At 44.6% G+C, this 18,742-nt stretch overlaps 1 protein-coding gene across 7 annotated transcripts in view; it reads right to left on the bottom strand.

Annotated features, from left to right (window-relative positions):
* The window catches only part of KCNQ2 (potassium voltage-gated channel subfamily Q member 2), a 114,628-nt gene that overhangs the window by 53,819 nt on the left and 42,067 nt on the right, over nucleotides 1-18,742 (bottom strand). For all 7 annotated transcript variants that reach the window (XM_043527180.1, XM_043527179.1, XM_043527182.1 and 4 more), the window contains exons 2-6: nucleotides 15,548-15,638; nucleotides 13,312-13,438; nucleotides 9,749-9,924; nucleotides 7,499-7,624; nucleotides 974-1,084 (exon numbers count right to left, since the gene is read on the bottom strand). In XM_043527180.1, the coding sequence (XP_043383115.1) occupies nucleotides 974-1,084; nucleotides 7,499-7,624; nucleotides 9,749-9,924; nucleotides 13,312-13,438; nucleotides 15,548-15,638 (631 nt within the window). The remainder of the gene's footprint in view (nucleotides 1-973; nucleotides 1,085-7,498; nucleotides 7,625-9,748; nucleotides 9,925-13,311; nucleotides 13,439-15,547; nucleotides 15,639-18,742) is intronic.

The raw sequence follows: 18,742 nt of genomic DNA, 5'->3' as shown, positions 1-18,742 counted from the left end.
TTTAAAAAAAAAACTTGCAGTTTGTGGGAGCTGAGAGCTTTTGGAAAGTCTGGTTCTAGCTGAGGAGTCGAAATGGGAGCTGAGGTTGTTGGAAAATCTGGCTCCAGTTATGGGTGCTGGGCACTTGAAAGCTAATTTGAAGGCCTTTGGTGCATGAAAGTGCTCACCAAGGGGAAAGGGTTGCTCAATCAAATCCTTTGTGTTTCTCTCTCATAAATAAAGATTAATTACAAAAACTCCTTTCATGCATAAGCCTTGGAACAGATCCTTTGCTGCTGTAAACCAACATGGCTACACTGATTTACACCAGCTCAGAATCTGGCCCTAGGTATCTTATTTATGCAAAAGATGGAGCTGTTCTAATCTTTTAATTAAGAGGACTAAATCCTGAGAGGCACCAAGCAGCCACAATGCTCACTACAGTCCCTGGGCATCTCAGGTGTCCTGCCCCTCTTAGTCAGTGTTGCCAACTGTCATGATTTTATCACAAGTCTCACGATATTTGATATTTTTCCTTAAAACCCCAGCTCCTGGACTCATGTGATTATGTGTGAGTCTCAGACTTTATTTAAAACAAAAATAAGTTTGTCAGCTTCATGATTGCAGAGAAAAGCTCAAAAATGTACATCCTAAAAGTTAAAAAACCAGAAAGCAAATCAAAATGAATCCCAAAATGTGTCCCTTTATTTATTTTTTTTTTCAATCTCATGACTCCATAGGGCAGCCTCAGGACCTTCTGGGGCCTGACTCATTAATTTTGAACACTGGGTTCTGGCAGTACTGGGATTTGTCCATTGAGCTGAAATCCTTTTGCTGTAATAAGTAATTAAATGTCTGCAAAGTTAACAACATCATCAAAAAAATCTGGAGAGAGCCCATATAGGCAAGACGGCAGCCTCAGTGAATGTAAGCGGGACTGTGTAGAGAAAAATTCATGTCCTGTTTTCACGGTAATGTTTGGGTGCTTACTTACAGCAGGGAGGGCGAAAAAGGAGACCCCAATGAGGGTGAAAGTTGCAGCCAGGAGACGCCCATTCCATGTCTGTGGATACTTGTCCCCATAGCCGATGGTGGTGAGTGTAATCTAAGGAAAGAGAGAGGCAAAGCCTGTTCACTCCAGTGCCTTTTGGCTGGCCCCATATTGAAAACTGAAACAACAGCTGAATGCAATTCTCTCTTCAGCATAATCTCCCCCTTCCCTGGTTATTCTTATGCCAGATCCCAGGATTTTATCCTGTAGGGTACTTCACTGGCATATTCATCACAGTGGCTATTTCAATAGAAATACATATGCACAGAGGGGTGTTGGAGCCCCATAGAGAAGGTTACAGGATCTTTTATGTTCTCTAGAGCAACGGAGCCACGTTACTGAGTACTTAGTGTGTTGCTGTTACAGAGGCAGTGCAAAGTTCCTCGGCTTGCTATATCTTTTCACAATGGAAACTGGTTTACAAGAATTGGAAAACTGATCTGTTTAGTCTAGAGAACAGAAGGCTCAGTGGGGACATAACAGTCTTCAAATATGTAAAAAAGGACAGTGACCAATTGTTCTCCAGGTCCGTCCAGGGCAGGACAAGAAGTAATTGGCTTTGCAGCCAGGGAGACTTAGGTTAGATATTAGGAAAAACTTTCTAATTATAAGCTCTGGGTTAGGTTACCTAGCTGGTTGCGGAATCCCCACCCCTGGAGGTGTTGAAGAACAGGTTAGACAAATTTCTGTCAGAGATTATCTAGGTATACTTAATCCTGCCTCAGTGTGTGCTGGACCCCATGGCACCTCGAGGTTCCCTTCCAGCCCGGCATTTCTACAATTCACTCACAGCACTGTCACAAATTCTTTCTTTCTTGTGCCTACGTATCTGCCCTTAGCACAATGGCTGCCACCAGCAGCAGCCACAGAAACAGCCAGCTACAATCAACAACGTACTGCCACAGACACTCTGCCTACGGGGGGAAATGGCGTCTTGCCAAGGCAACTTCAGAGGTGTTCTAGCCATCTGCCTCGGCACGTACAGCATCCCCATCACCCGAGTATCTCAGCCCCTCCCAAAGATTTGTGGATGTATCCTCAGGCACCCCATATATTGCTATCCCCATTTCACAGTGGGGGAAGCTGAGGCTCGGAAGACCAGATTTAACCCTTCCTTGGTCCCAGGAGGCAGCTTGTATCTCTGCTACTATGGGGCTTCCCTAGTGCCATGGGCAGGGCACACCTCTCCCAGGCACATGATCACCCCAGCCATGCCTCCTCCCGTCCCGCTCTCTCCCTTCATTCTCCGGACCACCCCAGCTGGTCCCAGACCACCTCTGCAGTAGGAGGAAGGGGTTCCAAAGAGGTGCTGTGGAGTTTACACCAGTCCTAGGCCCCTTTCTGCAGCTTATCTTTCCTACATTCATCCAGGGAATCTGTGGCAGAGCTAGGCACTGCACCCAGAGCCTCTGATTGCCAGTCCAGTGTGATAACCACCAGGCCATCCTTCCTGCACGCTGTGCAGAGGGGTACGAGCTTTTACATCCGTCCCTCAGAATGGGCAGCTTTTTTCATTAAACAGGCGTATACACATCACTGCCTTCTGGGGAGAAGGCTTATGCGTTTTAGTCCAAAGCGTCCATGCAGGAGATGGAATGGCTCCTTCAGGACTGAGAAAAATAACCGGGATTCCCCAAACTCACATCAAGCATTTCAGCTGTGGCTCTTTCAAATGAGGCAGAGTTATTTCCACGCATAAAGGTCTGAAACTGTTTATTCCTAATCTTTCCAAAAGTGCCTGTTAACGGGCTTCCCTTCCAATTTCAAAACGGCACAGTACCCTGAAGGTACGAATTACTGCTGCTTAATACAGCCTGATTCACAACTGTGAATATATTACTGATTATATTGCTATAATATTCCAAGCAGGGGTTGGGATGCTGGCATGTATGTGTGTTGTGGGAGATTTGCAAAGATACCCTTGACCTCTAGAATGCAGGAGAAGAGACAGGTATAGCTTTACTGCCATGATTCTGCTGGCAAAGGATGGAGAAACTTAGGCTTGTAGCCTCCAGCAATGGAAAGTCCGCCCAGAGCAAGGTCACAGCGGGCTACAACTCTGCTTCCCCAGGTGGTCCAGCACAGCCCACAAAGTGGGTGGAGCAAGCCAGGATGGGGGTGAAGCAGGCAGGGATGCGGTGATTCAGAACATCTTCCAGGCAGCCTCTACAAGCAGCACTCCTATGTATCCCTCTCCAGAACTGAAACTGCCCCTCCTCTACAACTGCTTTGGGCACAGCTGCCTCTGAGGGTTCAAACTGCACCCCAGCCCTGCACCTAAAACCTACTGCACAATAACTTAAAACAAACTCATTTTTATATGAAGAAAAATATAATCAGTGGCTTTCCCGAAAGCATTTTATAGACGTAAGCACTACAAAATCTTTCCATTAGATGCCATTTAGACAAAATATGTAGCAAAAAGCATCTTAATTATTATTCTATACTGAAACATATCTTGGAAACAGCTTTATTTTATATTCACTGAGAGGTTACTACACAGATTTCAGCAGGGAGTTATCTAGGCCAGAGCCACTAAGTGCAGATCCAGAAAAGGATCCAAACATTCCCAAAAATATGGGGGGGCGCTTGCATTTGGAGTTTGAATTCAGACCTACCTCTTTGTTGCTATTGATTTTTGTACTGAAGTAGTGCGTCCAGGCCAGACCCCCTTGTGCTAGGCACTGTACAAATATATAACAAAGAGCCAGCCCCCGGCCCTGAAGAGCTCGCAGTCTAAGCAATGTGTGATCAATCTCTCCTCCATTAAAGAAAGTGTTGCTACAGACATAAAAACAAATCCAATCCTGTAAGGAAGGATTGAACTTAGATACAAACTCGTCTTAGGTAGTTCTTCTGCTCTATATCATTCACCTTCAGTTCCAGGGCCACTCATCAGTATTTCAGGACCACGGTCAGTGGACAGAACAGTCGAAGTTAAGATTTGTTCTTACCCTAAGAAAAATCTAATTTGCAAAATTTGGAACTTTGGTGATATCCTGACCCCACTGATGTCAATGACAAAACTCCCATTGATTTCAATGAGGCTAGCAGGTCACCCCTGGATTTCAAACCCCCTGTGGCTGTCTGTTCCCTGACTTCCAGCAACCAGGGAGTTAAATTTCTATTTAGACCTCACACAAAGTGAAATATGGAAGCAGGGTTGGGAGTGACGGCTCGATAAGGCTCTGAAGAGGAATACCAGAAGCTGTACGAGTGGTTATTTGATAGTTCAACTTTTCCAAATTTTCAATGGAAATTTTCAGAGCAATTTTGAATATCAATGAACAAAAACCTACAGGAAAAATATTTAAGGAAGTGTTTGCAATATTTTCCCCATTTTGAGCAGCTCCATTTGACAGATAAAAAAGATAGGTCCAAGTCTAGTTGTCTTGGAGGGGAGGGTAGGGGAGGGGAGATTAGTTAACTTGGCTTTGAATTTTTCTCATTGTTTGTTTTCTAGTTACTTCAAACCACGCTTTGTTTTCCTAACTGTAACCAATGTGCTTGAAAACCTTGATGAGCAATTTACTAACAACAGTCTTCCTATTGTTGGATTAGATGATTCCTCCCAAAGCTTGGAGCTGTTAAGATCTCGGATTTTGTTGGGGGCCCATCTGTAGGTTTTAACAAGCTTTGTACTGAAGCCGAGACTGGCTTCCAGAAGTGTTGGAGCAGGAGAACAATAGACAAAGTAGATTAGAACCTCGTTAATTCTCCCTTTGTTAATCTGCTAATCCAATAATTCACACATACACACAGAAAAACTAAACAGCAGTGTCCTCTCTGCACTTGTCGGCAAAGATTTAATAGCAGAGTGACTTCACGACTGAAAGCATTCTATTACTAAGACCTCATTCTTTTACAAAATATGCTCCAGTGCATTTAACAGCACATTATGATGTATTATTATGAATAATTAAAAGGAAACAGCACTTGTCAAAATACATGATCAAAACGCATTTAGTAATTCAGTATCTCTGTTAGATATGGCTCAACTGTTCTGGTGCAACTAAGTCCATGGTAGGAGGTGATATTGAGTTGTAATATCTCAGTGGGAGGTCCTGGAAGCATTGTGCCTCTGGTATTCCCAGTGACCCCACAGAGCACAAGCATTGTACCAAGCTTGAAAACCATGGTCCTGACCGCTTTGAAAAGATTGGTATGTGGAGCATTTCCTCCAGGAAGCCTAGGAGATGTTCGCCAACTAACACCGACTTGGCTGAAGCACATTTAAGGATTGAGGCTATTTAGTGCTTGCTAAGTAAATATTTCGGTTGATTATGTGCTTTATCCCTTTCTACCAGCCCTTTGGAAGAAGCCTACTGTCTTAGCCGGTCAACTGTTCAGGGATGGAACTTGGGTGGGATTCTCCAAAATGCTAAAGCCCAATGGGACTTGTGTTGCTAAGTTACTTAGATCTTGTCTACACTTGTAGGGCACATGTGGCTACATGCTGCAGCACGGGTGCTGGAACAATTTGCACAGTGGGGGTGCTGAGAGCCATTGACCCACACTGTAAACCCTGGATATGATGGAAACCACTTCAAGCCAGGGGGTGAGGCAGCACCCTCAGCACCCCTAGTTCCAGCGCCTAGGCGCTGCAGTGAAAAGCAGGATGCATCCCCACTGTCTGCGGTGTCTTGCAACACGCAGCAGTGAAAGGCTCTGGCAGAGTAGAGCCTTTCCCCGCTTCCAGAGTCTTTCACTGAGATGGGGAAAGGAGCCAGGAGGCGGCGGGACAGTACAATGCTAAAAATAGCAGTTTAGATGGGGCAGGCACTGCCTTGGCCTGCAGAGAGCCATGTAGGGTGTATACCTGAGGGTTCAGGCACGTAGGGCCCTCGACTTGCCTAAGAAGTGCCTCACCATCTACACTGCTATTTATACCCGTGCTAGTTGGGCATGCCGTGTCTGTACGCTACACGCCACCGTAAGCGTCAACCTGCCCTTAGGCACCTTTGAAAATCCCATTCTTCGTCTATGGTCAGTATCTAGCACTTTTTGGACGCCAGTGGACTAACAACAGCAGAACTTGCCTCAGACAGCTCTTGAACTCCCAGCGTTTAAAGACTACGATTGTGTCCAGCTTGTACGAAGCTTAAGTAGGAAGGCCAGTGAACTCCTCCTCCATCTTATGTGCCTGCTTAAGCGCAGAGGTCACTCTGGTCCACACTGTTTGTTGCTTATTCACTAGGAGTCTACTCCAAAGCCCATTGAAGCCAATGGGAATCTTTCCACTGGCCAAATTCAATCACCACGCCAAGTCCCCCAGTCATTAGCATGAATTAATTAGGTTCTGCTGAACTGCTCTCTTTGCAGAAGACCAAAGCTTGAAGGCAGATCACATCCCAACAAGGCTGCCTAAAGAATAAGGCCAGTTTCATGGGAATTGCCTGAGGCATAAGGGACCCTTATAAATGAGGAAAATTAATTGAGGGAAGATCCAGAGAAAGGTTGACAAGCCCCCTTGTGGCCACAATCCCAGAAGAAACATGGGTAGTAATACTTAGCACCTCTAGGTAGCCTGAAGTATTCAAAGCACTTTACAAAAAATGAGTTAAATTCTCCTCTCTGTTGCCCTCAGGTAAGAGGAGAATTAGTTCACTAATCCTGGTCGTCCCTCTGTGAAGTAGGAGAGCATCATTATTCCTATTTTACAGGTGGGAAAGCTGAGGTACAGAGAAGTTAAGAGACATGCCCAAGGCCACTTGATATCCTGTAGCAGAGCTTAGATCAGCAGGCAGGAGTTCCTGGCTCTTTGATCAGCTCAAGCCACTAGACAATACTGGTAGTTTCATATCCCAATGGTACAAGGCTGGCATAGGGCAAGTCTGAATTGATTGCCATTCCACTCCATGATTTTCAAGTACAGTCGAACATTGTTTAGTGTTTGATTCTTCTTCTCCTTTCCTGATTTTGCTCACATTTCCTCCCTTTCTTTCCACTCCCCCGTCCCCCTCATGGTGCTAAGCTTCCTTGAACTCTACAGAACTGATGTCCAAGATCAACCCACCCCTCTCCAGACACACACCTACACGGTGATATCTCCAAGGTGCTCACGTGGGGGGAGCCGCTGAGCGGCACCTCCTATAGCCCAAGCTTCATTTTACCCTGGTTAACCTCCCGCCTGCAGAGCTGAACACAGCTCCCTTCAGAACCTCATTAAAACAGTCACTTTTTGGTCAGCTGGTGCCAAGTTGCAATGGCCAGACTGTCCTTCCCTAGTCCTGGGAGCAGCGGGTGCCTCTCCTGTAGCTGTCTATGATCTGGCTAACTCAAGGAATGAGATAGTGTAGCATTCCCTAAGGGATGAAAAGTACTAAACTGAATAGCTGGAAACCATTTAATAATAATGCTAACTAAACTCGCATCAGTCAACTTCTCACATAAGTGATAAAGGATGGGAGGGTTAATGGTCATTTCATTTTAATAACCGGCAGCTGCTGTTTTGTGGAAATTACTCACCAGGCCCCACCAGAGCGCATCTGCGTATGTATCAAAGTGCTCATTTTCTCCTTTCTCGGCCAAGTACACCAGGAAAGAGGCCAGAATGAGGCACAGAAAGCCAATATACCAGGCAGTAATCAGCTCCTGCAAGATAGTTAAGGAACAGAATAGAATAATGTGTTTCCATACTATGCATTTCATACTCGGGGTATCCCCAAATGCAGAGCCGGGGTTCAAAGCTCAACTTTCCCAAAGTTTGTGGGTGTTCAGCTCTGGGGTTTGGTTTCAAGACTATTAGTAGAAGTAGTATTACAGTAGTGTTCAGAGACTCCACATGGGCAGGGCCCCATTGCGCTAGGAGCAGTATATACACATAAAGTAGAGACAGCCCCTGCCCTGAAGCACTGACCACCTGAATAGATAAGACAAGGTGGGAGACAGGAGGTATTATTATCCCCATTTGAAAGATGAGGAACTGAGACAGAGAGTCATTAAGGCCCAGATCCCAAAAGTATTTAGGTGCCTAACTCCAATTGATTTCTAAGTACCTTTGAGGATGCAGGCCAGAGAGACTTGCCCGAGGTCACATGCAGAGTCTGTGTTAGAGTTGAGAACTGATCTCCCAGTCCAGTGGTCTAAGCACATCGGTCTCATGATGGAGACCACCTACAAAGTTTGAATATGCATCTGGATCTTATCCCCACATTTCAGGGGTGTTTGGATCCCAGGATTTCAGTGTGGGCTTACCCCTGCTAGAAAACTTTATAACAGTGAATTATATACTGAACTGGCAAGCTCATGGCTGTTAGGCAGCTGGAGTAGAGATTTTAAGCTGAGCAGCAGAAGCCACATAACCTTATTGGAACTTTCATGATTTCCTACTTCTTTAGGAAAAACACCACTACTTGGATAACCATCAGTGTTTGACACAAGAGAGCGTGGTCTAACGAAAGCTGTATGGTCTTGGCTTTAGTTCACATAGCTTCATGTGAACGTTTTCTTTGGTTTGGATTTGGGTGGGGTTTGTAACCCTGGAGTTTTGTGTAAAGGTTCACACCCAAGTGAAGCAAATGCACTGGGAAACACCAAGTTTCATTCACCAAAACAAAAAGCCCTGATTGGCTTTAAATCTTCTAATGGAACCTGGATGAAGTTTGTAACACATCAGGAAACTGCTAGGTATCGTATTGTCTCTGGGTTCCTTGGGAACACTTTGCACAGCTCTAGGTTTAATATTTCACCTGAATGGCAAAGCATCTAATGGTGCAGAATCAGAGGATACCACCCAATCTTTCTCTCTCATTTTTCCACTGAAGTCATACAATGTCAGAATGATCACATACTTGATCCACACCTAAGGAAAAGGTTTCAATAACCAAAGTTGCTAAATCAAATACTGAGGTAACTCTTCATCACATTAAACTGCAGATGCAATAGGATGGTTCATGCTTTCCCATTTCCCCAGCCTCAGAACCACAAAATGATTCTTTAAGAGACCTTATTAGTTTGTTGAGACGCACTATATCCACATTTCAGCAAATTGTAGAAGAAAGGTCGCATTCACTACATAGGAAAGTATGTCAGAGGTAAATTATGCATCTTCAAACTGTCACATTCTTGGACAAAGCTAATACAAGAGCAGATGAAGGAAACCTGGTAGACTGTAGTTTTCTGATATTTTTTACTAAGCTTTTGATAAATTTGCTAAGGCTCTTAAGGAAAACAAATAAACCTCAAGATAAGGGACAAAATATTGTCATAGATTAAGTGACAGGAAACAAAATGTTGTTGTGAATGAATGCTCCTCAAACTGCTGGAAGGTGAATAATGGAATACGCTAGGGATCAGTTCTGGGCCTGGGACTAGTTAATACATTTATTAATGATTAGGAGGAGGACATGGTCAAGATGGCGCTATCTGCAAATGGATGACCCCAAGGGGTAAATTTTCAGACATGCAGCCTCTTTGAAATACATGCTTTATATAAAGCATTTGCAACATCATCAGCATTTAATCCCATATATATTGGCTGCTGCCAGATGCAGTTTAACCAGCCTCCCAGCTCCTTCATGGCTGTGGGTTTGTGCAGGCTAATTACTAACCCACATTGCTTCTGAAAATAGCCACTGCAGCCACCTTCAAGGTACTTCCCACAAATGATAATCACCCAGGCATCAAAATATTAGGGGGGGGGGAACCAAAGTAGTGTTCATTGTGAGGAAAAATGTGTAAGGAGCTGATCAGTCCAGTTATCCAGGTCTCACTCACCTTGCTATGGGCATAGACCACAGACCCCAGAAGCTTCCAGGTACCACCTCTACGGTCCATTCGTATCATGCGCAATATCTGCAGGAACCGCAAACTCCTGAGAGCCGAGGTGGCAAAGACATTCCCTTGGGATCCTGCTGCCAGCACGGCAATGGACGCAATCAGCACCATGATGTCTGCAAGGAAGCAGAGCGTAAGAGGAACGATTTCATGGACCTCGCACACCAACCATCACCTCCCCTGGATGGGTTTTTACAAACGGACTCCTCCGTCTTTCCTATCTCTGTGGGTGATGAGACATCAGGCTGGCACTACTCTAGGGTGAGCCCCTTGCCTTTGGTCTGGAAAGGACCCCTCACTCATCACCTCTGTTCTCACCTTCCCTTATTAGCTGGAGTCAGTTTGGTGGAAAGAAATAAAACAGTTTTGGTACCATCAGCCAGGGTTGGTGGTGACTCTGCTATTGACTGATCATGCCAGTTTAGGGATGGATGCTTCTTCCTCAGGCTAAACCCTAGAAGAGCGTCTTTTATCCACACAGGCCCCCGCATCTCAGATACCCCACTTCACTGCTCAGTGTTGGGCAGCCACATCCCCCAGCTGACCTCCTGAGCACCTCTCCCTCTTCCTCGTCTTTCCTATCCAGGTATTCAGGGTATTACACTGCACCCATCTCCACGGTATCTGAGCTCCTAACTCTGCAGAGCTGGAGAAAAGATAACATACCACCTCAAAGATTCCGACACGTATAAACCGCTACTAAGCCCATTGGGAACAGGGGTAGGTGCGCGCGTGTGTGTCTGTTATAAAAATGAGTGATGTGTCTGTCACATCCTATGGAGGAAGCACATGGCCACGTACAACTAATATTAACCCACGCTGTGTGATTCACTGCACGGTTTAATGAAATTCACATTCCTCTTCTCCTCACACCTCCTCCACCGGGAGAAAGGTTGCCAAGACTCTAAAGATTGAATTCTGGCTTGATGCACAATGCAACATTTCTAGCCTGGAATAAGCCTCTGCAAAGTGCATCAGCAGAGGTGCATAATCTTCTTTAGCCAGTGTACTGCTGTTTCTAAGGTCCACCTTGACATGGGAGCCTCACTGCCCAACGCATTCAGGAAAACCTAAAGGGCTGTGTTTTAGGAAGGCCTGTTTCTGCCACTGATGGAGGAAAGGTGGGTGCATGGGAGTACTAAAAGCACCCACCTTTGCCCAAAGCAAAAGCCTAGGTCTCAATACCCCAGGGCTTTCAGGGATCTGAAAACCATCATTCAGATCACTATGTGAATTTTGTAGATGCCTCTGGTTTTATAATGGGCTAAACCAAAACCCTGCATAAAGCATCCCCAGCTCTGTGATGGTCAAATCAGGGTCCAGATCCAAATGTGGTGGCTTAAGCCCATCTCTAGAAAGCACTGAGAACAAATACATCCCTTCTCTTCCTCTCCCTGCCCACCTCTGACCCCACCTCACCCTGTTAAAAGTAACTGCTTTGCACAGAGACAGCCCCTTCCACCACAGAATCTCAAAGAACTTTACAGCCAATAATTAATTAAGGTTTATAACTCCCTTGTGAGGCAGATAATTACTGTAATATCAGTCTTATGGAAAGGCAAATGGAGATACAGAGTGACTTGTCAGACACAGAACCCCAGACCCTAGCTCCCATCCCCATGTTCTAATGGTTAGATCACTTCTCCTCTCAAAGGAGACACAAAGGGCCTGATTCTGAACTACACTTATATTATTGCATCCTTCTCACACCCATGTTGGCACAGAGGGAAGAAAACAACCTCTTCCATCCCGCTCTGTCATTAGCTGCTGCTTCCATCTGCTCCAGGGTATTGAGATCAGCTGTTCTGCCCTCCCTGCTAAGATTTCTCTCAGGCTCCCTGTTTCCTCACACCAGTTGGTTTTCACTTGACAGCTTCGTGGAGGAGTCTGTGCATCCGGAGTACGTGCCCCAGATATGGCCAGTGCTTCCTTCTAAGTCTAGTGGAGACCAGCTGCAGGTTGGTGAGTTCTCGGATCTCTTTGTGGGTGGTGAACTCTCTCCACCCTATGCCCTGACTCCTTCCTAAGCGCTTGTTTTCAAAGGGATCTAGGTTTCTCGCTAACACTTTAATAAATCTTCAGCTCTCACAGCCATATGTTGGCTCTGAGGTTACATTTGAGTGGAAAATCCTCCCTTTTGTTTTGGTGCCGTTTAGCTTTGATTTCCATACATTGCTGAGTTACTTGAATGCTTGAATGCGGATGCCTTTCCTATCCTTGATGTCACTTCTTTCTTGACATTTCCATTGGCTAGTACGGTGCTGACCAGCTAACTGAGCTGTTCTACTTCCTGGATCTTTTTGTCCTCTGATACAATGTTACTGCTTGACATCTGGGTTTCAAAAATATTTGTTTTGGTGTAACTGATTTTGAGCCCTGCTTGGCCTGCTGTTTTTGCTAAAGATTCTATCTCTGTCGCTTTTGAGGGGTATTGCTCAAGCGCATGACATCGACAGCAAAGCCGAGATCTTCTAGGTGTTTGCCATCTACCCAGCTATGTCAGTGTTTGTGCTGCTAATAATCCTTCCTTATCTAGTCTATGGCAATGCCAAACAACAGCAGAGATCGAACGCAGCCCTGCTTCACGCCAGCATCCACACTGAACCACTCTGCTATCTGGTTATTCACCCTTCCAGTGCTCTTTACGTTGATGATGTTGATGACGTCAGCTGGAATTCTGTAAGACTGAAGAATATTGCACAACGTATGTCTATGCAGGCTGTCCATGCCTTTTGAAAGTCAATGGCATTGATAATACGTTCTATGCATTGTTCTATCATAGGCCTTAGTGTGAATATCTGATCTACCCAGGATCATTTGGGCCTGTATCCAGCCTCCTCTTCCCTAAGCTTTGCATCCACCACCTCTTTCATCCTGTATAGCATCTTACTACAAAGGGTATGAGGGGTCAGCAGCATTCTCTGCTGAGCAGCCACAGTTACTGGAATGGCAGCCTGGTTTTGTTTCTATAACCATGGAGTTTGGGCTTGGTTGGTTGTTTTTTATGAGGCTAGGTGGCTGGCCTTGCACTCAACTCTCCCCGCTTTACCTGGGCATAGGAGCGGCAGCCACATCAAAGGTCACTTTATGCCATTCTGAGGCTGCTCTAACTTTATCTGGGACTGGGCAGGGCCCTGCACAGGTCCAGAACATGAAGAACACAAAGGTGGGTTGCAACCACCTTTGCCCCGTCTTCCATCCCTGCTCCAACCATGAGAATGCAGTAACTCAGAATCTGGCCCAGGCCTACAATAAGCCCGAATACTCCATGGCGGGCTCACTGTCCTCTAGCTCCCTGTAGGACTTCTACACTAATACTATGCATTCCTCCCAGGGAGGCCTTGGGCCCACTAAGCAAACCAGACAGCTCCCCTTGACCCAAAGTACAGCAAATTCAGCGGTCATCCTGAGCACAGCCCACGAGGCCCTTATCCCATTCGTTGTGCACTCTCAGCAGTAGCTGCTGCCATCCATCAAACCCACTGCTGGGCAGCAGTTCTTACCAATGACACAGAAGGGTTTGCGGGCAAATTTTAACCTTCCCCTCCAGCCCCGGTATCGACAGCAGCAACCGGCAGCCCAGATTCTCACGAAGTATTCCACACCAAACACCACGATGGTGACTATTTCCTGCATGGGAGACAATGCAATTAGTCCAAGAAGAAGGCACAGGGAAGAAAGTGTTGCAGATTCAATGCAGAGGGCTGAAACAGCATCTACTAATAAAGCTCATTTTGTTCCTCACTGTTACAGTCCTTTCTGAGGAGAATTGTGACTCTGACCAAAAAATGGAATCAAGCCACAAAACTAGGATCTGGATCTTGAGTTCTAACAGTTCCAAAGAGATGAGACTGTGATGCAAGATAAAGATAGAGACTAATTGCTAGAGTCAGGTTAAGATCCAGATTCAGCTTTCAAATTCCTCCAAAATTTGGGGGAGGGGTTGTTATTTAGCATGGGATGCTGTGTTCAAGTCCATCCCTATTTTGAAACCTTCTCCCTCATTACAAAGTTGACCTTTCCCTTGGCAAGACAGTTTTAGCTCTGTAGGGAGACAAAAGTTTAGCTCTAGCCCAGAACTGACCGTTTCCTATTTTTGTCACCTGAGGGAGGTGATGGGGGAAAGAGAATTATGAGCCAGATTTTTAAAAGAGCTCAATCCATTGGGCAGTGATCAATTCTGAAAAATCTGAAGACAAGGGTCACAACAGGAGCAGCTGGAGGGTAAGCACCTTATATCCTTATTTCGGTGTCTAAGTGGGACCTGAGATCTTCTGAAAATCTGGCCCAATTATCAGTGCTGAGAAATTGAAAGTCTGGTCCCAAGCTCCTTGGAAAGTCTGGGCCTGTGTTCTTCTGTGTCTAAGTATATATACTGTATATATATATATTGGTTTCTGAACTCTAATGGGTTAACCCAAACTACCTGAAAATCCACACCAGTCTCGACTGAGTTCCTACCCTGTTCCAACAGTCTTCTGCCTCGCCAGTTGAGACACTTCACTATTGACCTGCCGTTTGTGCCAACACACAGTTGCTTTTCTCTCCACAAACAAAGATACAGAGGGAATGAGCCCACCGTGCTACAAAGCTCCGCTCGCTGTCAGTATGTTACGTTCTCTGATTTCTTCACTCATGGTGTTTACCTCACGTGGGCTGACGCTGAGTCGTACAGGACTCTCATTAAGCTTTCACTAGCTTCTGGTATCTGGTTGATGTGCGGAGTGGGAGTGGAGGACGGGAAAGGCAAAGACAGGGAGATGCGATGAATTCTGGGAGCCCTATGAAGTAAGCATCTGTGCCAACAGGAATTCTGCTACCTATCACTCAGCATGTTACAGGAAGCCAAATTGTCAGTGGAAGGCATGCCAAGCTGTTTAAGTAGTAAAACCATTCGGCTTTATGTCAGCTCAGATAAATGCAGAAATGTATAGCATGGGGAACGGAGGCAACTCACCTAGGCTGATTCTGCTGTGGTACAACGTCAGCTTAGCCATTTAAGGCCACACTTTTAAACGGGCATCAAACCAGCTTCTAAATGCAGGCCCACAATACTGCAGGATTTTGCAATTGCAGAGAAACACACACACACACACACACACACACACATATTGAACATGCACCAGTTCAGGTTTTTAAAGTCATCCTTGACACTGTGAGTCACATTCTTTCCTCGTTTACATTGGGGCAAATCCAGATGACTTCAGATTTACACTCAGTGTAAATAATAATTGATTTTGGCCCTGTGAGTGCAGGCTAAATGCAGTGTTATTATTACCCAGACCTGAAACAGAGACAAGAAAAATTAAAGATGATTCAAAATGAACCAGGTGGCACCAGGAGCTAATACACCAGCTCAGATTTGGAGTCATATTTGTCTTTCACCTTAAGAGAAGGTGGGTATTGTTGGATCTTCAGGATTTTTACAGGTTAATACAAACGCTCCCCATTCCTTCCAAGGGGTCTTACTCTTCAGTGCTTGCTTTTAAAGATTTACATGGCTTGGGGTTGGAAAGCATGTCAAATCCAGACAAATGTTTGCATAGAGAGAAAATGCTTATCCCTCACTTAGAAGGCTGAATCTCTTCATGCCCCGGTGATGTCTCAGCCAGTTCTCAGACATAGCCTCTGCCCCATCCATCCTGAACACCACAGCTCAAATGCATGCCATGTTTGAAAAGCCCAGCATTGTTTGTTTCTTGCTCGTGCTCTGTCTTATGTTTGCAACTCCCAACTTACCAGGATGTAGAGGGCCCCTTCTGAGCTGTTCTGATACTCATCGATGGTTGAAAAGACGGATAGTACCAGGCAGGAGAAAACTAGGAGAAAACTGGATGACACAAAGAAAAAGAGAGAAAAAATAATGCCAGTCTTTAGAGTGTACATTTTGAGTAGTTCACCGAGTTATTTAACCTATATCACACTTTCAAATATTCCAGACAATGCTATTTTAGCAGCACTGTCCCTCTTTATAAAAGTGGTCTCTAACAGATCGTCAGTGGAATATTTGACCTGTGCTCCCCAGACATTCTTAAATGGGTAAGTCATTGATGAAATCCCGCAGTTTGTTGCAAGCATGCAACCTGAGCCGAATGTGGCTCCACAAAATATGATCCAAGTTCTCATTTAACGGCTATTAGAAAAGTGTGTGCACTGGGTAATTCCCCAGTTACTTCACTTTACTTGACCAAATGAAATTGTTGCAAGTTTTGATAGCAATTGCATGGGAAGTAACTGTGAAATAAGTGCATATCACCACTGTATATGCCAGGCAAATACATTTCCATATATATTCCCATGGCAATTATGTACTCCTGCACAATTTCTCAGTTATTATATTACTCATAAATTAATTCAAAATGTCTGCCACGTCACACATTGTTTTTAGCTCTCCAAAGAGAACTTTGGTTTAGGAAACAAAACAAAAAGACCTCTGATTAACCTCTGATTAATTTTTTAAGGCCAAATAGGCCTGTGCAAAAGGGCAAATTTGGCTATTAAAATTCAATTCTGTTCTCAGGTATGCCAGTATAGACCAAGTTTCATCCCACTGAAGTGAACAGAATAACTCCAGATTCACACCAGCTTCAATGAGAGCAGACTGTGGTCCTCAACCTATCCCTAAGGAGCTCAGTATTTACAGCCTGGGGTAAACTGGTTTGGGTGGGACTGGAGAATGAACAGTCAAAATTTTCACTTATCCCTTGAACTGAATTCAAATCTTTTCCCCCATGTTTGAACAGCAGCCAAAAGCAAACAAATGTTGGAATGCACAAAATACTACTGAAAATATTATGATGCCATTACATAATTGAATTGTACACCCTCATTGAGATTACTGTGTTCAGGTCTGGGACACCCCATTCCAAATGAGGTACAGCAGAAACGGCATGAAAAGATTTCCAGTGACTGAAAAAGATTAGGGCTGCTTAGAGAGGAGGCTAATAGGGAGGGCTGACATGATAAAGGTATACAATATAAACACTCTAGAGAAGGTAAATCAGGTGTTCCTATTTACCCTTTTTCAGGTCACCAATAGACGTGGATATGCAATTAAACTGAATTGCAACAAATGTAATATGATGCAAATTTAACCTGTGGAATTCACTGCCACAGGATATTAGGATAAAAAATGGAAGGGATATCAATCCTCACGGATCAGGGCATAAGCAAATCAGTAATTGTGAGAGTCACAAAGAAATTTCCCTAGGACAGGTTATCTTACACTTGTCCATTACTCTGGATTCTGAAACATCTGGTCTTGGCCACCATCAGAGACAGACTATTCTATCTATAATGAGGAGTCCTTGTGGCACCTTAGAGACTAACAAATTTATTTGGGCATAAGCTCCATCAGACGCATGAAGTGAAAATACAGGCGCTGAAACCTATTCTATATTAGGGTTCTCTACTGCTAATAGTATCTGAGCACCTACTGCTCTGATATGGGATGGCAGTTCCTTTGTTCCTACGGTGGAAAAAGATCCAGCTTTCCTCTCTTCCAAAATAGATGCCTCTCCTCCTTCACAGCCTTCCAGTAACATTAAAGGGAACCATGTGGCTAAATCCTTGCATCTCGCACTGCATATTTAACACTGAATCTTACTTTCGCACACTTCTCTGTCCTGTTTGCTTTTCACTGGGGAGTGAACTTTCTCTCTGTGAGAATGAAGAATTAATCCAGCTGGCTGGCAGCAGGCTTGGTGCCATGCCGGGGCGAGGAGGGAGAGGAGAAAAGCAGTAGGCTAATGATGGAGAAACCTTTCCCTAGAGGTGTCACAATTCATTAACCCCACTGATACAACCCCACAAACCCCAGGGAAACTAAAGGGATGGGAGAGTTAAAAGGCCAAAGGCACTGGGAGACTATGGGGGCAAGACACACAATCCACTTTCAGGCTAAAACATTAGCAAGCCACTAATAATTCAAAGGCGTTTAATGGCAACCTCATGCTTTGTACGGCCCATACATGTTGGCAAGTCAGCACTAATGGAGGTTACAAATACCCGCCAGTTTTTTGAAGAGATAATGTGGCCTGCAGGCGCACTGTATTATAGCTGGATAATGTATAATATATATTAGCTATCTACAGAAACTATTGATATTATTATGATTTATTTGTATTGCAACAGTGCCTAGGAACGTCAATCTCTGTGTATATAAATCTCCCCACTGTATTTTCCACTGAATGCATCTGATGAAGTGAGCTGTAGCTCACGAAAGCTTATGCTCCAATAAATTTGTTAGTCTCTAAGGAGCCACAAGTCCTCCTTTTCTTTTTGCAAATACAGACTAACACGGCTGCTACTCTGAAACTAATCACAGAGCAATTGTGCTAGGTGTTGTTACATGTCTGTACAAGGAAGACAGACCTTACCCTGGCCAGCTGGCAATCTGAATGACAGACTGGATTCAACAGGTGGATGAAAAAGACAAGCTGAGTGGGGGAAGATAAGGTGACAATAAAAATAACTGATCAGAAAAGATACCCCATGGTGCCTTTTTATATAGAGACTAGAAGTAAATAATGAAAAATAATGAAATGAAATGAAATGAAAAATAATGTCAAGAGGATTTTTAAAAATGGTGAGGAATAGTTAATAAGAATATGACTCCGTAGAGTACAGCATCTTTCTCTGAAAGAGCTTAATTCATTTTACAAACATTGATGAATTAATCCTCCACGTGAGAGAAGGGTAGTGTTATTGCCAGTGTTCATGGGGTAAACTGAGGCACAAAGGAGTTATATCAGCGGTTCTCAAACTGGGGGTCAGGACCCCTCAGGGGGTCATGAGGTTATTACATTGGGGGTCGCAAGCTGTCAGCCTCCACCCCAAACCCCACATTGCATCCAGCATTTATAATGGGGTTAAATACATTTAAACGTGCTTTTAATTTATACGGGGGGGTCACACTCAGAGGCTTGCTATGTG

Source organism: Chelonia mydas, chromosome 13 (assembly GCF_015237465.2).
Source record: "Chelonia mydas isolate rCheMyd1 chromosome 13, rCheMyd1.pri.v2, whole genome shotgun sequence".
In the NCBI taxonomy this organism is placed as follows: domain Eukaryota; kingdom Metazoa; phylum Chordata; order Testudines; family Cheloniidae; genus Chelonia; species Chelonia mydas.
Note: the sequence above shows the minus strand (reverse complement) of the source record. Positions and strands in the feature narration are given on the sequence as shown.